At 29.9% G+C, this 22,453-nt stretch overlaps 1 protein-coding gene across 2 annotated transcripts; it reads left to right on the forward strand.

Moving 5' to 3' along the window:
• Positions 1 to 1,513: 1,513 nt before the first annotated feature.
• Positions 1,514 to 7,851, forward strand: LOC112292935 (uncharacterized). 2 transcript variants are annotated; one of them, XM_024541952.2, is made up of 18 exons: positions 1,514 to 1,625; positions 2,630 to 2,795; positions 3,028 to 3,122; positions 3,345 to 3,386; positions 3,586 to 3,642; positions 3,777 to 3,848; positions 4,123 to 4,191; positions 4,380 to 4,425; positions 4,610 to 4,658; positions 4,905 to 5,001; positions 5,211 to 5,263; positions 5,412 to 5,496; positions 5,673 to 5,775; positions 5,956 to 6,048; positions 6,290 to 6,356; positions 6,741 to 6,807; positions 7,116 to 7,169; positions 7,436 to 7,851. In XM_024541952.2, exons 2-18 carry the CDS (start codon positions 2,753 to 2,755, stop codon positions 7,577 to 7,579), a joined length of 1,236 nt encoding a protein of 411 aa, XP_024397720.1. In that variant the 5' UTR covers positions 1,514 to 1,625; positions 2,630 to 2,752; the 3' UTR covers positions 7,580 to 7,851. The 2 variants fall into 2 exon arrangements, with proteins under 2 accessions (XP_024397720.1, XP_024397719.1); XM_024541951.2 differs by having other exon boundaries at positions 1,523 to 1,815.
• The last annotated feature ends 14,602 nt before the right edge of the window (positions 7,852 to 22,453 follow it).

Genomic DNA, 22,453 nt, shown 5'->3' on the forward strand with positions numbered 1-22,453 from the left:
ACAATGTAACACAACCATGTCACTTCTCAACTTCATTATTTTGAAGACCATGTGGAACTCATTCTCTAAAGTTTAGACCCACAACAGTTATTTATTTATTTATTTATTTTGTTTGTAATGATTCGTCAACACTATGGGTTACATGTAAGAGTCAAAACTGCCTTTAGCTCATTTATGTAGAAAGATGTTTTGCTCTAAAATTGTGTTTTTTTTTTTTTTTTTTTTTTTTTTGTGCTGATGTGGCAGCAATATGTGTAGATTGTGCAAGCCATTTTTTTATATATTTTTAACATAAAACTAACTAATATCATTATTTCCATGTAATGAATGTTCAAAAAATATTTGTGGTTTTGTATTTTTGAATCTATACAAGATGATTAGACCCTTTTAGGTATAATCATAATTTAGCTTAAGCTTTGTCCTAAATTATAGTTTATTTAATAACAATGTTGTAAATGATGGTCGAAAATAATGGTAAAAAATTAATTTTTAAATGTTATTAACAACCAATCATTTTTGGTAAGTTATGTTATTTTAAAAGAATCATATTATGATTCATATTGGCATACAAAATAGTCATCATTATGTAGATAATAAAGACTTGTCTTAAATAAAAATTATTTATGCTGAAGCAGATTTTGAATATTTTTTACTGAAAATGTAAAAATTATATGTTTGTTATCAGTATTCAAGAAGGATGTGTAATAATTTTAAGATATTTAAGACATAATTTTTTTTTGGGCTTCCTTAAAGTACATCCAACAATTCATTCGTGTTTAAATATCAACCAGTGAAAACATGTAAAAATATAATTTAACTTAAATATATCAAAGAGTCATGTTTTCTTTCATTAAGTATTATGTGAATAATGCTGATCATTAAAAAGAAAAATAGTAAAAATGTCCAATAGAAAATCATAAACAATTAGTTCCTATGCATACTTTGTATACATTTAATTTATATTGTATATATGAATTTCTCTATTGTAATCAAATAAATACATATATTCATGTACTTTTTTCTATTGTAAATAATTATTAAAAGTTCCAAATTATAATCCTTAGAATTGAAATCAATTGATATTACCGCAGAGAAGATCTGAAACATATTTAAATTTTGTTTATATATATATATATATATATATATATATATTTAATTTTTTTCAATACGTTTTAATTTTTTCTCCAAAAAGTGGTATGAAAATATAATATTTCTTTGGGCAAGAACCTATTACATGACATAATTTTACAAAATTTGAATTTTTTTTTGAAATTTTATCTCTGTAATGTTAAGTTATTCACTTTAGTCAAACTTAATCAGTTATTGTTTACGTTTCAAGAAAAGAAAGAATGCAGTGCACATGAAGATTAAACAACACGACTCCGTATCAGTTTTCAAACAAGTCTAATTATTTGTGTGTTTTGGGCATAGGCGCCGCTCTCGAGGGGGGTAATGCCGCGGGTGGGCGGTGACACCGTGGAAGGGGCGAGAACACAAAGGAGGAAAGAATGGAGGGGAGGGAGGGAATAGCGCTCAACACTTAGCACCTCGTTTGGTAACCTAAACCTTGTGCCCGCCTCACTGTCCCGCATGGCGTCGAGCATTTTGCGTCGAAATCGAAACTGGTAATGCTTCCAATGGCGAGGAGCCTGGTCCCTTCTTCAAAGCCCGCGTTCAGTCCAGGACGGTTGCGTCGGAGTGCGGCGCTCTCGTCGCAGAGCTAAATTCTCCCTACACCGGAGCGCCAGATACTCGTTCGAATAGTTTGGTCGCGTATGATCGCGAGGTTCAAGCGTCGGGGAGGAATTAGCAATGGTGTGTGAGGAGCTTGGATTTTGCTCTATTTTTTCACTCTTTTTTTCTTTACCTTTTTTTTTTAACGCCGAGGGAAGTGGTGGATGTATTTTGAATTTGGAGTTGAATCGGCAGTTTGTATTTATTCGTCTTGCTTAGAGTGTTGAAATTGGAGATGCTTCTCGTTGGATCGTTGGACAGTTTAGTATTCTTGCGAATTACACTGTAGGTTCGGAGGCTTCGGTAGCAGGTATCGTGGTCTTCTAGTTTGTTCGCGGCGGGGTGTACACTTCAAGTTTAAATTCTTGTTGCTGTATGAGTTGAAAGCCTTCCATTAATTGGTTACGTTTAAAGTCATAAATGAACTCACAGTAGTTCCCCTAGATTTTGCTTATTCAGGTCTAGGTAGAAAGGGCAGGGTGCCAAGTCAGGTCTGAGAGGCCATCACGGAGGCATTCGCAAAGTGATGACTGATTCATCAAGTTCGTAGAGGGTGCAATCGAATGGAGTTGACATGTCTGAGTGTCTTGCTTTGCATGCGTTTCAATGAGTACTGCGCTCTTTTAGTTGTTCCAGGTTTTTAAGATGTCGTATGCACAGGGTTATCTGTGTTGATGCTCAAATGTGTACTAGTTTTCATTAGAGAGGGCTTTCATCAAATTGAGAAAAGTTGGCGATGCAGTTGACCAGTGACGTTCGATTCACTGCTCGTGAATGTGCTTTGTGCTACGTTTTTTTTTTCCAATCATTTTTTCGGACTTAGTCTTGTAGGGAGGAGTTTTTAGTTTCAATCACGTATGTATAACTAAGTTCCTCAGTGTTGTTGCTTTTGCAGTTCAACTAGTACACAGTGAATGTGCACAAATTTCACTGTGGAATTCTGGAAAGGCGATGATTGATTTCACCGATCTGTTTTCTGTAATTCATCTGGTGTTGCGTGTTGAGAAAAAAGTTTGCAATGGTGGGGAATAGATTCCAGCCATGCAGGCTACTCCTTGCAGGTTAGTGATACACTTGAGTACTGGTTGTCTCTTTATCTTGATCACCAATGTATACTTTCTGTAAAGAGATGCTACAGAGCAATAAGTTAATTTGCTGATGCAGCACTTTAAGGGAATCAGGTAACGAGCGTTGTTTAGATCTTGTGCTCGTCACGTAGGAAAGGCTGTTACTGCTGATAACGAACTTCAGGTGTAAACCACGAATTCCTAACACTTTGTTTGTGTAATGCAGTGCTTGTATTTTCATTTGCCTGTCATGCGACGTTATCTCTAAGCCCGCGCTCGGAGTGCTACATGCTGGACGTGGATAATCATTTTTATGACTTTGTATCCTCCCTTTGACTCTAGATATCTCCAAGTAGATAATGTCTGGAATGCCATTTTAAGTTCATTAGATTTTTAGTACGTCATAAGCATGTAGTTGTGGGACTGGTTTGCTGGATAAGGAAAATAATGGTTGTAATGAATGTCATATGGCTAGGTATTATGATATTTACTTTCTCATTGATTTTACTTGTGGACCATTTTCTTAATAAAGTGCGACTACAGACGGATTGGATTGGAAAGGAGTTTCAATACACCGATTTCCAGGTTATATTGAAAATCTTAGTTTTTGTAAGCTTTGTGTGGTAGAATTTCAGGATTATTTAAAGCTTGCCAAGTTATTGCAGATTCTAGTATTGTAACGTTGAGATATTTTGGAGTCGTAATTTCGGTTTGAGATCCTGGTGTATTTTAACGAAATTCTGGAGCTTAAGTTCACTTTCCCTTGTTTGTTTTGGTAAATCAGGATGGGTCAACGTACACGCTTCGTTTCTGCAAGGACATGCAAGTCAGATCTGGCCAGGTCATTTTCTTATTCCGATTTACTTTTGTGACCTGTTTAAGTGCACTGCCTTGTTGGAAGCACGTGTTGAGCCTCTGATAAAAAAGTCACGTACCCAAGAAGGATTTTCTCAATCAGGGGAATTTGGCATGCAGTCAATCATAAATTACGGTCGCTTCTCACCAGCGTACTCTTCGGCGCGGGACACTTCTGATTCATTTGTCCAAGTAAGTGTGGTGGTGTTTCCTACACCTTTATCTCTTAAACTCCTAACTTGTGCTGTCTTTCTATGCCTTAAATTCAGCATGTGTTCATTCAGATGCTTCTGATCATTTCTAGATCTTTGGCCGAAAGATCAGACGGTTAATATTGTATTGGTTCAAAGAAGATGGAAATTTTCTTGAAATTTTTCAACTAGTTCTCAATGTGCTGTTCATTCTAAATGATGCAAGATGTTTGACGTATATGATGTACGAAATGACGATTGTTCACTTTTTGCAGGAATATAGACATGGAGACTTGAAGGGTTGCGAAAATGAGGGTTACGACTACAGCGGTAGGGGGTCGATGGTACTAGACTGAACATTTTTACTTTGGACTTCTGTTCTGCTGTTGTGTTGGAGCATACAAGTGCACAATGCTTATTAGAACAATTTCTTCCCAAGGTCTCGGCCTCTCATTCCACAACGATGTCTTGTTTCTAAGCATCAGTGTTATGTCTTTGTTGTGGTTGGCTTTAAAATTCTGTGCTAATGCAGGTTTCCGTTATATCTGGCGCATGCCCCAATACAAAACCATGCCAAGGTTTACAATCTCTAAACGCCAACACCTGAAGTGCAGCCCTCTTGAACACAATGTGCAGTAGTTATTGCTGGTACTAAGTAAATGTTTGTGAATCTTTGTTGTGCTCCCAGTTGTTTTTTTCCATGAAAGGAATGACGTATGGTGCTTTTTGTTGATATCTAGTTGGTTTGATGCATCATGGCAGATCCTTATGGTTGCATATGCTACGTGGAATCAACGCTGTCAAAATGTTTGTAAGCACATTAATCTTCGTTATCGTTTCACCTTTCAGTACTGTCACATTGTAATCACATTTTAATCAAGTTCTAGTTATCCGAAAACATATTGAGTTTTGCGGAGAGCAGGTATCGTGTGTGTGTCTGCGTCTTTCTTCTTTTCTTTTCTTTTCTTCTCAAAATTGTAGCAGTCTAAAGTTTGACGTCTTTGAAGGATCATACATGAATTGCTGCTTATAGCACTCTTGCTTTGTTCAATGCCAGGCTAACTTTGGTGGTGGGTCTAAATTACGTGAAACTCAAAGGGCCCCGAGTTTTTAGCGAATTTACCGTGGGTTTTAGTCCCCGCGGGAAAGAGGTGGTAAGTTACTTCGGACAGATGAAAAAGAGTTAGTAATGATCTGAGGCTCCCGCTGGTTGGTTTAAATTTCTTGTGGTATCAAACGGTAGACATGTTTGAATGTGATTAAGTTTGTGGTGGGTGGTTTCGAATTAGTTTCCGTTAATGAATGCTTCATTTTGAGACTTGTCCACCGGAATACAACTGATGATATACTCTGCGTGTGCCAGGTTGCTAATGGTCTAACGCAGTGGGGTTATGACGGTTTACACTCTGATTATAGGTATGATGACCGTAGTCCTGTACTATCAAGGCACTAGTAAACTTCAGTCATATTACACCGCACAAACTAAATTTATATCTATGTGAATCTGTTAATAGCGTACTGTGGCTTAGCACTAACATGTTGATTGCCCTCTTCTGGCGTACAGCTTCACAACGCAGCAATCGCAGGTTTTTTTTTACTTCTCAGCACAAAGCACTTCAGCAAGCAATATTGGGAAGCCTGCATACAAGGTATGTGGCTTTAACTTTCTTTCGAATCCTCATTAACCTCGTAAGTTCTGGGACTTATGATTTTTCTGTCTGAAGTAGCAATACTGTGGAACCCACAGGGAATTCCAGTCGCTGCAATGCTTTAATGGCATTAGGTGGAAGTTGCGAGCTTACTTTACATTTGTCTGGCTGTGAAGGTATACCCAGAGAGAGGTTTGAAGGTGGAGCTCTCAGGGACAGCTTCAAATGGGCTGCCCCCCACCGTCGAGTCACCTACTATCTTGGAACTCGATTGGCGATGTATGTCTGCTTTCATCTTTTTACCACCTTGTGTAATGTATGTGATTCAATTAAGCAGGCGTGCCCATCGGAATGGTATCTGAGATGTTTTTGAAGGAAAAAAAGTTGAATGTGTTTTTTATAAGGCCAGTGCGTATAATTATTCAAGTTTGTGCACGTGTTTTCGTCATGTTTGTACAGGTGAAAGAAAGGCATCCACGCCTTACTTGGTGAATGTGACCATTCCTATTGCAGATTATGACCCTATTGTGTTCACTTTGGGCAAATACTGCGGTACGTAGTTAGCTTGCCTTACTGTATACCGAGGAATAATATGAGCTGTTACGAATGTCTGACACAAACATCTTTAGATACTGTTTTGAGTTCGTAGTACTGTTTACTATTTCTCTTAGTGATATTTTGAAATCCTTGGGGCTTTTGCCCTTGATTCTTTCAATCATTCAACTTTGCAAATCATTTTCAAACTATGAGCATGGGCTATTCTTACTTTACTGTTGCGAGCATTGGGGTGCAGATTACGAAGACAACGTAAAGCCTACCGGTTCAAGTGGATGGGCAACTTTTGGTTTCCTGATATTTATGTAAGTCATTCATTTGCATGAATACATTCCCATTGTTGATCGAGTTCCAATTAGTAGTGGTCGATGAAACTGTACGTTGTTGTTTTTAGGTTATGTCCAGTATCACTATTTTCAACTGGATAATTAGAATCAGTGTATGTTGAACCTTGAGAAGCACCTTGCTCTCAAACGATTCGGAGCAGAGATGGCGATCTTGGTTGCTTTATGTTGACCAGCAAACGTTTTTTTAAGTCTGCCAACTTCACGAGCTCAACTTTGAGCAATGTACTATCTGATAGAGGATAATCATTGAATGCTTTGAGGCTGAAGCTGGGCTTTCTCAGTGCTCATCGGAGGTTACTACCTGGAACATGGTGACTGAATACGTGTTGCTTGCTTTGACAGATTGTTTGTGGGGCTTACCATGTTCTGTTGTGCGGGTTTTCTTTACAAAACTAGAATTGAAGACAAGGTGAGTTCGTTTTTTATGGCAGTATTTAGTGTGACTAGGATGTGTTGGCCTTGTTGTCTGCTTAGAATGGAGAGAGGTGTACCAGCCTATCTCCCTGGTTGCTTCAGTATTTTCTCCTTCTTACACTTTATGCAGACATTCCAAGATGAAGTCAAATATAGGTTTCTTAAATAATCATTAGCCCTTAATACATTAGCCTCTCGTCTGTCTTTCAAATTGCAGTAAATTACCTTGTGTGGTTCTTTGCTTTCATTAAATGGCAACCTCTGTGAATATTTTGTCTAATCAGCAACATTGCCTTTCTATAGCATGGCTTGGACGCGCTACCTGGATTTCCTTCAATTTTGAACATCATTGAATCTGTAAGTGGAAACCTAAACTACTGTGTTAAAAGCATAGATTTGTCTCAAAGTTTTATGTGGCTGTAGAAAATTGTAAACACGGAATTTTTAGTGATGTGATGTTAACATTGTCTTAGTGTTGTCGCCTTTATCTTAGAAGTGAGCTTCCAATCATTTCCAGAAAGCCATATTTATTTCTGTTGGATCAGGAAATATTAAGAGAATGTATGAATCTTGTTACAGTTTGGTAGGTCAACACAATCTGAGGTATCGTAATTGGTGTGTAGGCAAGCGGAAGTCGGAGTGGGTATGTTCCCGCTGATGATGTTACTAACATCACCATTTCACACAACGATTCTAGTAGCGGCAGTGGCAACCATAGCCAGAGGTTGCCACGAAGTTCTGATGGTCCCAGTTATGGGGCCGTTTGAGTACGAGTATAATACAAAAAATAACTCGTTATATTTTGTACCTGAATGAGTGCATAGGTGAGTTCTTTATTGTAGAAAGGATCGTGATGAGCCGGATGAGTTGATGTTTATGTAGACAAGAGTCTTTAAGGTCAGTACATTCAAGTATAGCGTTAGCTCGATAACATGGAGAAATTTTCAGAGGTCTTCGATTTCACCTGTGAACATGTTCATTACTGAGGGACGATCTGTATCATGCTCAATTTTCTTTATGTTTGTCGACGCCTTATCAATTCCGTGTGTTTATGCAATTCTTCAATGGTTGTCCTGGTAGTGTAACACATTAGTTTTTCAACAAATGTGCTTTTCAACACATTTGTAACAAAGTCCTGACATGTGTCGTAAACGAAACGTCAGGTTATGGTCCTTGCTTGTGCATGCCTTGTGAATGCTGTCTGTCCTCAGAACCCCCTATGAACCATTTCATGGTCTGCCCGACGTCTTATTTCTAGCAGAAATTGATTTTTTTGTTATTATGTTGTTGAAATCAGTTAAAAACAAGCATATTATGAATAAATATATATATATATATATATATATATATATATAATTTTGTTCCTCCAATAATTGGTCAAAATTTTGGGAACTGACTCCAGCAAGTGTTGATTGTTAATTTGATAATTAATTACCTCTCATGAGTATTGTTTTTTTGTGCAATGGATGATATTAATTAGTGGGGGGATAACTACATAAATGTGAAGGACCTGATATAATTTTGAACTCAATAGTTCTATAATAAATATGTACTCTTAAAAGTGCAAAAATAATGAATGCCATGTGTCAATATTTAGGTTCATTGTTTTTAACAAAATGTACATTTTTCTAATTTTGCATTAATTTTCCTGTAGAAGGCATAAAGCTCTAAAAGTCTGAAACTTTGTAATTATTAATCACAGGCTTTAGAAAAATAAAATTTCTAAACATTATGATCACAAAGTAAATTAATTCAGATTCTTAGAATTTTAATGTATCCTCCATGATTTGCTGATTACATGACATGTTGTATAGGATAGAATTTTATTTTAAAATATTTTATACGTTAAATTTTTCCTATTTTACTAAAATTTTAATTTATCATTCAAATTTACATGGTATAATATATCAGTTCTACAAAATTAAAATTTCCAAGGCTTGGTTGTATTAAATTTACCTTCAACTTTCACAATTACTTTTACTTTGAAATAATATTTTCAGTCTTCTTTAAATTGACTTCAAATGAAAGTGTACATGAACTAAAATATCATACAGAGCAATATGTAGTGAAGTAGATGTATTTGTAGATAAACGTCATGTAATGCATTAATATGCACTTTTTAGTTTCACAAACTCCTTCAATATCAATAAATTTATTAAACTTCATGACATCAAATAATATGAATTTAAGAATAAAATTAAAATTAAAAAAAAACCTAATCACATGCATTAATTTCTTTGATATATTTTTTATTTTTAATTTGAGCTTTCTTTGTCTTTTACTTAATCATTTTTACATATGACATATCAAAATAATGCAAAATAATTTTGTGAAATTGAATTGTGTGTTCTTCTTTTATCTATGTACAACCTACTATTGATTAGACTAATCTTTAAAAATGAATTGATACTCAAAAAATATATATTTGAATGTGTTTTCTAATACTTTTAGATTCAATTTCAAACAAGCATTTCATTTGAATTATCTTCCACAACAACAAAAAACAATTAAGGTTTTTTCTGTAAAAACTAGTTGATGACTTTTAAACCATTGAAACTATATGATATTGTTCAAATGATGTTACAACTTCAGCTGTCAAAAATAGTTAAATTATCGTGCAAACTTTGTATGCTAAAGTTGAATTGATAACTTCTTCATGAGAATGGTCTTCTTCTTCTTCTTCTTCTTTTTTTTTTTTTTTTTTTTTTTTTTGAGTAAAAGTTTGGTACAAATTCGAATATTTCAAAAAATCTAACCTATATATTGATATATTTCACTTCTATTGAAATACAATCTTTATATGTACACATAAATTATTCAAATTTTGAATCAAGTATTTTAGCCAGAAAAAAAAACAAAACAAAACAAAACAAAAACAAAACAAAAATTGGACAAGGCTTTCAATCATGCTAACATATACCACATTATAACACCTCGACATGTTTGAATAATATGCAGAATGATACTTTGTTTTAAAGCACATTATACAAACTAATGAAGAGTTAAAAATAGAGTAAATGAATCATAAAAATAAATAAATGAATAAGTAAATAAACACTTGTTGATAATAAAATTGACTTGTTACATAGATATTACCAACATCCAAAATTTGAGAGTGTTGATGCATTATATAGAGCAATAAGAAGATATATCATTTAATTATGAGGATTTCCATAAAGGGAAATATTCGAACTTTAAAAAAGAAAATCGCATCAATCAATTTATAGAGTAAGACGGTTAACAAAACAACCAATACTTAGAATTAAACATATCATTATATGATAATCTACTCCTCATATCAATACAAAAAAGTACCCAAAAAAATCGTCTTACATCTAAAGAAAATACGTCTTCCTAAAAAATAATTCTAACTTAAAAAATAAATAAATGAATAAATAAAATAAAACCAACAAAGGAATAAGTCATCTCTTGTTGTAGAATAATAAAGCAATCCCCACGCTTTAAACTTTTAATCCTAATTTCAGGAGACCTGGGAAGTTACACATCCATCCAATACGTAAGAATGCTATATTGGATGATATTTATAAATTATTCATTCATCTATTGCCAACGGCACTTTTTGCAGCAGGGTTTACTTTATCAGCACGGAACACTCCAGTACGAAGAAAATCTACTTATCCAGAAGATCTGCCGAATCGACGCAGAATCTACAAAACCGGTACCCAGTTCGACACGTAGATGAAATCCCGAACTCCCATTCACTCGACATGTTCCGTAGTAGAATGGGCTTCCAGTCTGCGTGTGCAGAAAGGAACAAACGAATCCCTGGGGCCCAGTTTCGCGACGGAACGGGTCGTGCAACAAAGCCGGCTGGCCCTTTGGCCACGTGTGAAAAGGACGAGGTGGATCGGGTATTATGGATGAACGTACATACGTGCTCGATAGTAACGCAGTGCTGTTGTCAGGCTTTTGGATGGGTATTATTGTATGGATGGATGGTGTTGTACGGATGACGTACGACTTGGGCATCTCGGTGGCTGGCATGTGGGACTGTCCTTTTTGGCAGAAGCTGCGTGTTCCTCGATGGACGGATGAATTATGGGTAGTTTTAACACCTAATGAATGGATGCGTTTTGTTTTGTTTTGTTCTTGTTCTTGTTTTTGTTTTTGTTTTTTTTTTTTAAATTAGAGAGAGCAATTTTGAGTTTGGTGAATGTGGTAAAAAATAGCATGATAATTTTTTTGTTTTTTTTTGTGGTTTTTATCTTTGGTTTTTATTATTTGTTTAATGGGCATGACAAACTTTAATAATTGATCCAGATAATTCAATCAAGGAGAATCTTTAAAATTAACTTGAAAAGAAACATATTTTGATCGAAAACTAAACATTGAAACTATTGTTTTGAAATTTTTATTTTAAATTATTTTGCTTAATCTTACAGTGCATCAGTTTAAACTTTACAAAAGTCTCCATGTACCCAACTTAAAAAAATTGCCAAGCAAATTTCCAACAAGGGTCCATTTCAATGCATCTGTTAAAAAATGTTTGAATGTGCTGCTTTTTGATTTCAATGCATTAATTTAAATTTTTCCTTCCAAAAAAAGAAAAGAAAAGCTTTGCACAAAATAAATTTTAAAAAATGGAGTGTGACATTATAACACACAAAATGCTCCTATGATTATTGCAGTAAATGAAAGCATAATAGTAACAATAATAATTCCCTATCATGTTTTGTAGAACTTAAGGGACACATTTTGTAGTGAGAGTGACTCACCATGGAACTATCCAAGCACTACCATTCCTATTTGATACCCTCAAAGTTAAAAGGCCATAAAGAAATTCATACTCTACATGCAAAAAAACAAATATAAAACATTCATATATATATATATATATATATATATATATATGTGTATTGGAAATTGCTAAAGCCACACCCTTATATTAATTAAGACACACCCATAAAATGTTGTGGTTGTTTGCATTGCAATTTCTATTGGAATCACACTTCACAATTCCTTTTGGGATACTTTGGAGAATGTGATCTAGTGAAGCAACATACATTTTGGAGGAAGAAGCATTGGGAGTGAGGATTTGGTGTGGATGTACAAGTAGAGAGTGACAAAGGAGAGCAAGTCTACACACAAGTGTGCAACAACATAGAAAACTAGAGTAGACACACGTGGAGAGCAGCCAAGAGCGAGAAGGGAGAGCACTCAAACAGCAGGACTTAAGGGGAGAGCAGGACTATGCTGGTGTTGCTTTAGCAGTTCCCATACATGCATACGTATGTACACACGTACATACATACATACATGTACATATATACATGTACATATATGACTGAGCAGGCATACATGAGAGAATAGTGAGCAGAAAGAATCTAAACAAGATTATTCATAAAAATTGTTCTTTTTCTGTAAAAGTGAAGAGAGGTATGGTTGAGACACATGCATGCATGCATACATACCCCTTCTTTTCTTTCCTTTCTTTCACAACATACTAATAAGGGGGTTTGGGGGGAGGGGAGGGGGGCCTTGTCAAAGGGTTGTGTGTGTGTGTGTGTGTGTGTGTGACCCTTTTGCTTCTCCTTTCCTTTACCCTTTCCCATTCTTATCCAATTCATTCTCTCTATCCCCTTTTGACCTATTCTTCTTCCTCCTCCTCTTCCTTCCTACACTCTGCCCATGCCCTCACTGCACCCTACTCAGTCCAAAACCCTAAACCAACCAGCCCTGGGATCAGCAGGAGGTTGGATGAATAAATGAATGGATGGATGAATACCCACTTGCATAATAAACTATTTATTATTAATTGGTAGCAACCCAGTCAAGTCAAGCAATCCCCCCCCCCTCACCCCCTCCCTATTATGTATGATGTTTGTTAAAATCAAAGGGGGGGGGGATTCCAATTCCCATGATCCCCCCTTTGGAAGCAGCCCCAATGGAAGAAAGGAAGGGGCTGGCTCTCACAGGCCATCCCCCTTTACCCAATTATCTATTTATTCATAAGTACTAGTCAAATGCTCCCTTCATGATCACCAAAGGGTCAAAGTCCCTTCCCCTCCCCCAAGTCACTATTCCCCACAGTAATGCAAAATGAATAATAAAATAAAAAATAATAAATTTCTTCTGTCATGTTCTGTTCATCCAATGCAACCTCCTTTGCTGCATTGAAGTTCTGTGATTTTGTTGCAGAGTTATTTAAGATTTCAAATTTTATATTCTAGTATTTTGGCATTTGTTTTTATTTTTATCCATGTGCTTCATTTATCTATTATATTTCATCGTACATTGCTGTATGACAAGCTATAATGGTTGCTAGAGTGTCTATGTGAGAGGTATTATGTATTCCATACTTAAGTAATAGTTGACCCCCTCATTTCTTCCATTCTCATGTTTTTACATTATATTAATTGAATTTTTTATGCAGTGTGTGCATATTTTAAGATTTCAGGATTATTGGTGAGGGTGGATATTTTGAATTGACTTTTACTCATTAAATTCAAATACTACATGCTGTGCATTAAATGGGTGAAGTGGAAAAAATTTAACAGTAGTTCAAAGCTTTGGTTAAAAAGATAAGAACCAAAGTTAACCCATTATATTATTCAACAAGGATCAAGGAGTAGAAATAGAAATGTGATTAAAAAAATATGAATTTTAAATACATCCCCAAATTGCTATTTCCACCTTCTACATGACTTTCGGATTGCCCCTAAAGCACCTGTGATGCAAAATACACCCTTAAACATCCTCAACCCTGCTATATTTTACACACAAATATTACCTCTATTCAAAACTTCCTACCACTCACAAGAAGAGATGTTGTGCTCTATGAAGGCATTTGCTCACACCCAATGCTATACTCTTACAAAGCTATGCTTTAAACCTATAAGAATACAATACGGCTAGGATAAGTATGTATATTGTGGCTAGTTTGATTATGCACTATGCACTTTCATACACTAGTTATGCCTGAAGCATGAGAAGATATATCTCCCTAGTCTAATTCAAATTAGGATGGATCTATTTGTATCGAGGATTTATTTTGGTATATTGCGTGCTTAGGTGCTTAATTGATAGAGCCTCTTAGATGTTTGCAAGTATGTTGCACTAGTAGAATTTCTAACACCAATGTCTATAATACCATCTCTAATAGCTAATTGTGCACTTATGCTTGCTGATGGAGTGCCAAGATATGATAGATGCCTCTATCTTTGTCAAAGATGGGTCTAAGGCTATCCATGTTTTGTAATGCTATTGTACTATTCAAAACTCCTTCATACTTCCATCCATCATTATTAAAAGGTTTTCTAATCTTTGTCCATTTTTTATTTTATTTTATTTTATGAGAATATTCTTTTGAACAAGCCAAATACAAAGAAGTAATGTGGTAATTGAAAAGATAGCTCGTAGCACATTCATGAGAGCTAATTTGTAGTCAATTATCATTGTTATTGCCTTAATGTCTTCATAAAGACTTGCAAGTTATTTAAGCATCTATTGATAGTAAAATTTACTTTTTTTTTAAAGACAACTGCAACCATGAAGGAGGTGTTGACACTTGTCATGCCAATGATATAGAGTATTGACAAATAGAATAGGTTGATCTTATAGGTGCGGTCCATAACTAATGTATAATAATACAAGATTCACATAATCAAGGTGTGCAAAAAATAGGTTTGTTACTTGATCATTTTCGTTGATACCATAGTCAAAACAAAAGTTTTCCTTCCAAAGTTGATTCACAAGAACAAAGATAGATGAGTCACTACCAAATTCAACTTTTCAAATGCATAATTTTTTATTGTAAATGGTCTTTGCTATTACTTGTGTGCTTGAATTGCTTTGCCTTAGAATGAAGAAAATGTCCTTAGGAGTAATGCCAATAACAACTATTTGATGCCTTGCTTCACTCTGATCAAATTTAAGATGACGTACTCTAAGATGACAAGTAATGTTACTGGAAGGCTCATGGTTGTGCTTAACTTTGATGATTATAATATGCCAAAATTCATCTGACTTGCGTAAACATCTATTCGATTGAAGGAGGCATCAAACCTTATATGTAGATCTTTTACAAATTTGTCCTACATCTATTGGATCCTTTGATAGTTTATATTTGCCTCTACATTCACATTTAATTATAATATATATTTTTAAGTAGGATCAGTGCATATCATTCTAAGAGCATAGTGTTGGTTGTAAGCAAATTCTTTTACAAAGCGCAACATCTCTTCTTATAAGTTGTAGGAAGTATTGGATAGAAGTAAAATTTTTGTATTAAATGCAATAAAATTGAAGGTGTTTGGAAGTGTATTTATTATCATGAATGCTTTAGAAATAGCCCAAAATTCATGTGGAGGACAAGAATATCAATTTAGAGGGTATACTAGTATTTAGCATTATAGGCAATTTAGAGATAGTCCAAAAGTCATGTAGGAGGTTGAAATAGTAATTTGAGAGAGTGTATTTAGCATTCCTTCCAAAAAATCTTAAAGATATTAATTAAGCTATTATTGGTACATCTTGTGTAGTCAAATTTTTCCATACATTATATGAGTAATAAATTATTTGGTGATTTTAAAAATATTTTTTGATGATAACTTCATCTATAATTAATTTAGTCTTTACAAAATTACCTCATAGATTTTTATTTATATATTTATTTTTATTTTTATCATTTGCAAGTATACATACCACTTACAAGCAAATTACATATCTATATATATCTATACAAAACAAGTAGGTAGTAAATAGATTCTTTGCCAAAACAAAGTTCATGCAATTTCAAAGGTAAGGCAAGATTGTAATAATTTTGATAAATAATTAGATATAAATAATAAACCTTCAAATGCTAATTAATTTATTTTATACATAAGAACATTTATTTAAAAAAAATAGAAAGAATTGTTAATGTTATATCCTCAATTGATATTACTACATCCCATGTGATCTTGATGTAAAGAACTAGTTAATAATATGTTACTTATTTTGTGTATTTTTTAATTTCTTTGTTTAAAAAAAGCTAGTGGTTGAAAGGGAGATAAAGAATATTATATAAAAAAATAGCTTACAAGTAATTTTTAAAAAAATTAAATATTTTTAATTGATTGCTAAATATAAAAAATTTATTTTTAAAATTTTATTCTATTTTTGGATTAATATTGGAATTAAATATTAGGCTACCAAATATATTTTAAGCATAGAAGAGTACATTTTAGTTAATTTAAGTTGTATGCAGGTCACATGAGGTGTAGTAATATCTATTGGAGATGCACTATTAATAATTCTTTAAATGTATTCACATTTTTTGTAAAATTATTGGTATCTCTTTACTTTATTAATATGGTTTTTATATCTTTCTTCTTTATTCTTAAATTTACATGTAAATAAAAAATATTGATATTTTAGAATAGTACAATTTTTGGGATTGCATAATTTTGTTTCAAGAAGAAATTCAACTCCTAATTGAACTAATTTACTATTTGTTACAAAATAAAATCAGTATAATTTAAAAAATAATAGAATAATTTTATTCTATATTCAAAAAAATTAATGATTTATCTTTTCTTTTTCTTTTTTCTAAAAGAAAACGAATTCATCAAAAATATGGATAGATGATTGTTGGCTGAAAAAAATTAAGAATTAAGAATTTTTATCATATAATTTCTATAAAAGAAGAAAATAATTAAATGATTTTATTTTGATTTATGTATGGCCAATTTAAATACAACTCCATACTTTTAAAATCTATATATAATTTTTTTTTTGTAATGTATGAATCCTAAGATAATTGTTTTGTATATAATTTGATGAATCTTATTATTTTTGTTAAGAATACATTAGAATGAAAACAAATTTTTTAACTTATATCATAAAATTTAGAGATATAAGATTATATGCCATGATGATAATTAAAATATAATTTACAAAATTTAGATTAAGCTTTTGAGATATATCATTACAAATAATAATATGCAAAATTATTCTAAGAAGGTAAAAAATATTTATGAATCGGAAAACTCTAATAATTTTTTTATGATTTTAAATATTTATTTAAATTATTATTATATTATAAAAAAATTCTAAAAAAATCTTGGATTTATATTTTACCAATACAATTAAATTGCAAAGATAAATTGGAGTAGAATAAGTTAAGAAATAGAAAATTTTAAGGTTTAATTTTTTTATTTTTTTATTATTATTCATATTTTATATTTAATTTTTTTTGAAGCTATTTTATTAATAAAAAAATAAATATTAGACATTTTATTAGATAAAATAGATAGAAATAATAGAATATTTTCTATTTATTTAATTCAAAAGATAATTAAAATTAAAAAATCAATTATAAATATATATATATATATATTTATATATATATATATTCATCGTTGATTTATATTAGAAATATTATTATTATCTAAAAAATAATTATAATGTGGTTATAATCTCCATTAATTGTGAGAATCCTATTTCACATCATCAAGAAAACTTTAAATCATTTGTAAGCTAGTTAGGTTGTATTTTTTTAACAATATGTATTCAATACTATATAGTGTTCCAAAAAACAATAAAGTTTGTTAGATGCTTTATATATTTACTCTTATTTTTCATCAAAAAAGATAAAATATTCTATGAAATTAAAAAAAATATATATATTTTTTAAAACCAAATTAAATATACATTTGATCCAAAAAATTAATTTTTTTAATTATTTTATATTTCTAATTTATATCTACAATTTATACCAATTTATCTTCTTATTTTATGTTTTAAAATTGAAACTTATAATAGTTATTATTAGTTTTCTTTTTTTATATCTTTAGAAGAATTTTATACATTTTAGAACGTCAAATATGATTGTATTTCTTCTAAACATGAAAAGTTATCAATAAATAATATTTTAAATATAATAAATTATATTTATTATTTTTAAATATTTTAGTGATGCCAAATGTAAAAGGTGTTAATATATTTGTACTAAATTATGGTATCTATTTTCATGCATATACTCTATAATATTAATTATAATTTAGTTTATATAATATCTATTTTAAACAATCATTATAAATTATTCAAATATAATTTATTTATATTATTATCTTATACTTTATGACTTTATTTTTGTAATAGTAGATTTTTATTTAAAATTATACATGTTTATTTGCTTTGTAGAAAAAAAAACATTGTTATTAATTTAAAAATATCTCATTTCTTCTTAAATCATATTTATGAATATAATATATTTTAAACTAGTATAATATATGGTTAGGGTTTCTATTCACATAGAATTTTTGAAAGACTTTCCTTTAAGATACTAAAGGTGGATATTTTTTATCTTCAAATTTTCATTCTTAAAATGATAAACAAACTATAGTTATGACTTAGTTATTTGATTTTTTTTTCATATTCATCAATTGTCATCAAAATAATTTTACTACTTTTTTGCTATTAATTTTTTTATTTCATAATAAAATAAATTATTCAATTCAAAAAATACTATTTATGCCAATAAGTTTTATTATCTACAACTTAATATCTTTAAATCTGATTATCCAATAATAAATATTTAGGCAAGTAGAATATAATAACTTCATAGAATACCAATTATTAACTTTAAATGATATCTAAATAATTAAAGGCTAATGTGGATATATTTTTTAAAATATCACTTTTTTTCTAAGTTAATGCATAAAATATTAAATTTGATTTACTTTGTGATAATTAGATTATTAAATGATTAGATCAAATATTATTCTTTTTTTTTAAAATATTGGTTGTGGTTCTTAATACCAAAAAACTATTTATTAAGTAATTATTTTTTGTCTTTTGAAAATAATATTAGAAATAGATAGTATATCTATTGGCATTCCAAATGTATTATTTGAAGATAATTATAAAAATATTTTAAAAAATCAAATGATAGAATTTTCTTCTTCCTTAAATATATGAAGTTTTTGATAGTTTATAAGACCTATTCTCTTCTTTTGTGCAAAACAAAGATTAAACTTTGTAACACATAATCATTTAAAAAGTCTTAGACATTAATAATTTGATCAATTTATGTCGAATTTGTCCTTAACAAAATTAAAAAAAATAAAAATGCAATGCTTAAGTATTAATTAAATAGATAGAAGCATGTACAATTATATGAATTATTAATGAAGAAATTGAATATTGGGATTCATATAGTTTAAATATTTTATATTTTAAAAATTAAATCTATTCTATAAAAATAAAATTTAAAAATAAATTTCAATCTTCTATTTTTTTTATAGTATCTTTGAATAAATAATATAAAATATATAAAATATTAAAAATTTAATCAAAATATTAATTTTTCAAAAATAATTTTGTCAAATTAATTTAAGCAACAAATTTTATTGGTAGTTAATAGAACAATAGAATAGAGTTTAATTTTGTAGATAATTACATGATGCAATAAAAAAATAATTGCCAATGTGGTTGTTTATATTGATATTATAGACATACATATTACCTCAATAATTACTTAGATAGTATGAATAGGTAGAAGTAGGTTAAAGTATATTAATTTGATAATATCTACTAGAAAAGCTTTTTAGAAGCTCTATGGATATAATTTCACCTTTTAATGTGTCTATAGGTGATTAATAGGTTGAATACTTGGCCAAAAAATTAGCAATGTGTTGCATTTATTGATAGCTTGTGGTTCAAGCTAACCATGTGGAATACATATAAAAAACTTGTCTTGCAAGTTAAAACACATGTTTCACAAATTGGACACGTATCAAAGATCCTATAAAATATCATCACAAAGCTTCTAATTAAATAATTTATATGGAAGCAAGAATGAAGCCTTCTTCATTTTTGTCAATTCCTTTCTTATTTCTAGTCTAGTTTCAAGGATTTTTAACTTTCTTGTCTCATGGCAATAGCCATTCTAATTTCTTTTTGAATATATATATATATATATATATATATATATATATATATATATATATATATATATATATATATATATATATATATATATATATATATATATATATATATTTTTCATCTTTTTTTTTAAAAGTCTTACTTGTTTATATGCATCTATCAAGTTTTTGTCCTTAATAGATTGACAAGAATATACATACAATATCAAAGCTTTGTCTTTTTATAATATATATATATATATATATAGATATTTTCTTAATAAGACATAAGCATATTAGAAGTTACAAATTTTCTACTTCTAAATTAATATTATTCTTAAATATTTCTTTGTTTTGAAGTTTTTTATTATTTCATTATTTTTTATTATTTCATTATTTTTTTTATTTTTATTATTTTTATTTTTTATGTTTAACTTGATAGATATTAAACATATTCTTTTCAATTATATTATTATGGCATAGTTTATTGAAATAAAGAGTGTGATGATAGAAATGCAAAAGTAATTGACAAAGTTAATGTTCACAATGTATCAATTTAATTTACTACTACAAGAATCAATAAGATTGGTAGGAAGTGAAGATATAGAGATAATAGGACTTGCTTCAAGATCTATACCAAATTGTATTACTTCTTCTTTAGTAGAACACTATTCAAGCATTAGAGAATCAAGAATTGTCTTGTTCAAGAAGTTTGATAGTACAAGAACAAAGTTTTGAAGATTCATCAATAAAGTACGACTAGTGATTAAACTTCAATTCCAAAGCTATCAAATTTCAAGATCATAAGTTAAGTTTATTAGAGCATTACTTTAAAATTTTTCATTATTATGATTTTTATCTTTTTTTAAATGATATGATCCAATATTAAATAATTTAGAAGCTTTTTTTAGCAAATTTTTGATCCATGTATGAAAAACATGATGCAATTTGTTTTGGAACCAACAAGATTTGTATATTATAATAAAAAAATCAATCTGTGATGTTATGTGCTTCATAATTTTGATAATATGTGATTGATATTAAGTAGGATAATGTTACATTCATTAATTATTTTTTTACGAATTATAATATTAGATAAAAATATAAATACTTAATTTACTTAATTTTAAAATATTAAATCAAATAATTGACTTTGTTATGAAGTGTGACAATAAAAGTTTTGAATTTTGATCTGAGAGTCATACAAGTAGACCTCAATGTCTTTATAATTCAATGGCAATACCATCGCCTTCTAAATACATATATTCAAAAGTAGAAGATATGCACATTAATGCAATACATTTTAAATTTCTTAATGAGAAAAAAAAGTCTCATCATTATCAAAAAAGTTTATACTTATATTGTAGAGAATCTAAATACATTATTCAATATTATCTAAAGAAGCAACAAAGCTATAAAATAAGGAGTACAATTGTTATAGAAGATAATATTTTGAAAAATGAGTTTATTGAGCTATAATAGGAACTATGTTGCTAGAACCTTGTGTAATATCTAGAAAAGTCTTAATTTTATTTTCAAATTTTTTTCTTTGTTTTACAATAAATATTAGTTTAGAAACTAAATATCACAAAGCTTCTACCTTACTAAATTTAAGAGTATCAATTTATTTCTTAGATGAAGGATTTATTAAAAGACATATCATACCTTTAGTAAAAAAAACTAAATGTATCCATATAAAAATCGTAGATGGTCATCTATAATCTTTTAGAGATGTTACATATAAATTTCTTCTTATAGAAGTAAGAGCTAATGGTTATAATAGCTTTCTAATATTTAATATAATTAGATCTTTTTTTATCTAATTATTTTTAAATTATTATTGCTAAAAAATACAATCTTCAAATAAATTGAATTAAACATAGTTTTGAATTTTTTCACAATAAAACTAAGAGTTTTGTCAATCAACTAGGAAGTTACAAGTTTAGTGCAATTAAATCCTTATTTTTAGGTATAAGAACTCTCTTATATGTTGCAAAATAAAAATTACCTTGTATTATTTATGCTACACTTATTTTCAATAGTAGAAAGACTTCAAGTAGCATTCTAAGCTAATATTAACATTATTAAGATCTTTTTAAGAAAAAAAAAAGCAAATGTTCTTCTAAAGTATCATCTCTATGATTGCTTAATTGACCTTCAAAAAATAGATCAATTGCCATTTGGACCAATCTATAATTTATCAAAAAATGAATTGATTGAATTTAAGGAATATAATAATAAAAAATAGCTAAGAATTTCATATGCTATTCCAAATCTTTAGAAAAAACTTTAATTTTTTTTGTAAAAATAAATAAATAAATAAATACAAATATGTACAAATTATCAATGACTCAATATGATTACCATCAAAAATATGTTTCCACTACTTTTGATATCCAAATTTTTAGATCAGTTGAATTAAGTAAAGATCTATATGAAAATAGATTTTTGAGGTGCATAAAATTTGGTATATATTAAAAAAAGATAAATAAAGGAAAATAAATAAAAGACTATATTTCAAATATGATGGTTATTTTAAATATAATGTCTTGCCTTTTAGACTCACAAATGTACCAATCACTTTTCAACATCTTATGAATAATGTCTTTCAAAAAAATTTAGATGATTTTATTGTTTATTATTTGGATAATATTTTAATCTATTCTAAGAGCAGAAAAGAATATGAACTTCATGTTTTTCATATATTATAAAAACTTAGAGATCTGAGATTATATGCTAAGATAATATATATATATATATATATATATATAT

The sequence above is a fragment of the Physcomitrium patens genome, chromosome 15 (genome assembly GCF_059467195.1).
Source record: "Physcomitrium patens ecotype Gransden chromosome 15, ASM5946719v1, whole genome shotgun sequence".
Classification (NCBI taxonomy): Eukaryota; Viridiplantae; Streptophyta; class Bryopsida; order Funariales; family Funariaceae; genus Physcomitrium; species Physcomitrium patens.

What these genes read in the sequence shown, in the direction of transcription:
- LOC112292935 (XM_024541952.2), top strand. Translation starts at nt 2,753, where the DNA reads ATGGTGGGGAATAGATTCCAGCCATGCAGGCTACTCCTTGCAG. An exon ending in ATAATCATTTTTATGACTTT is followed by an intron (nt 3,123 to 3,344) that starts GTATCCTCCCTT and finishes GTGCGACTACAG; the next exon opens with ACGGATTGGATTGGAAAGGA. An exon ending in CAATACAAAACCATGCCAAG is followed by an intron (nt 4,426 to 4,609) that starts GTTTACAATCTC and finishes GCATCATGGCAG; the next exon opens with ATCCTTATGGTTGCATATGC.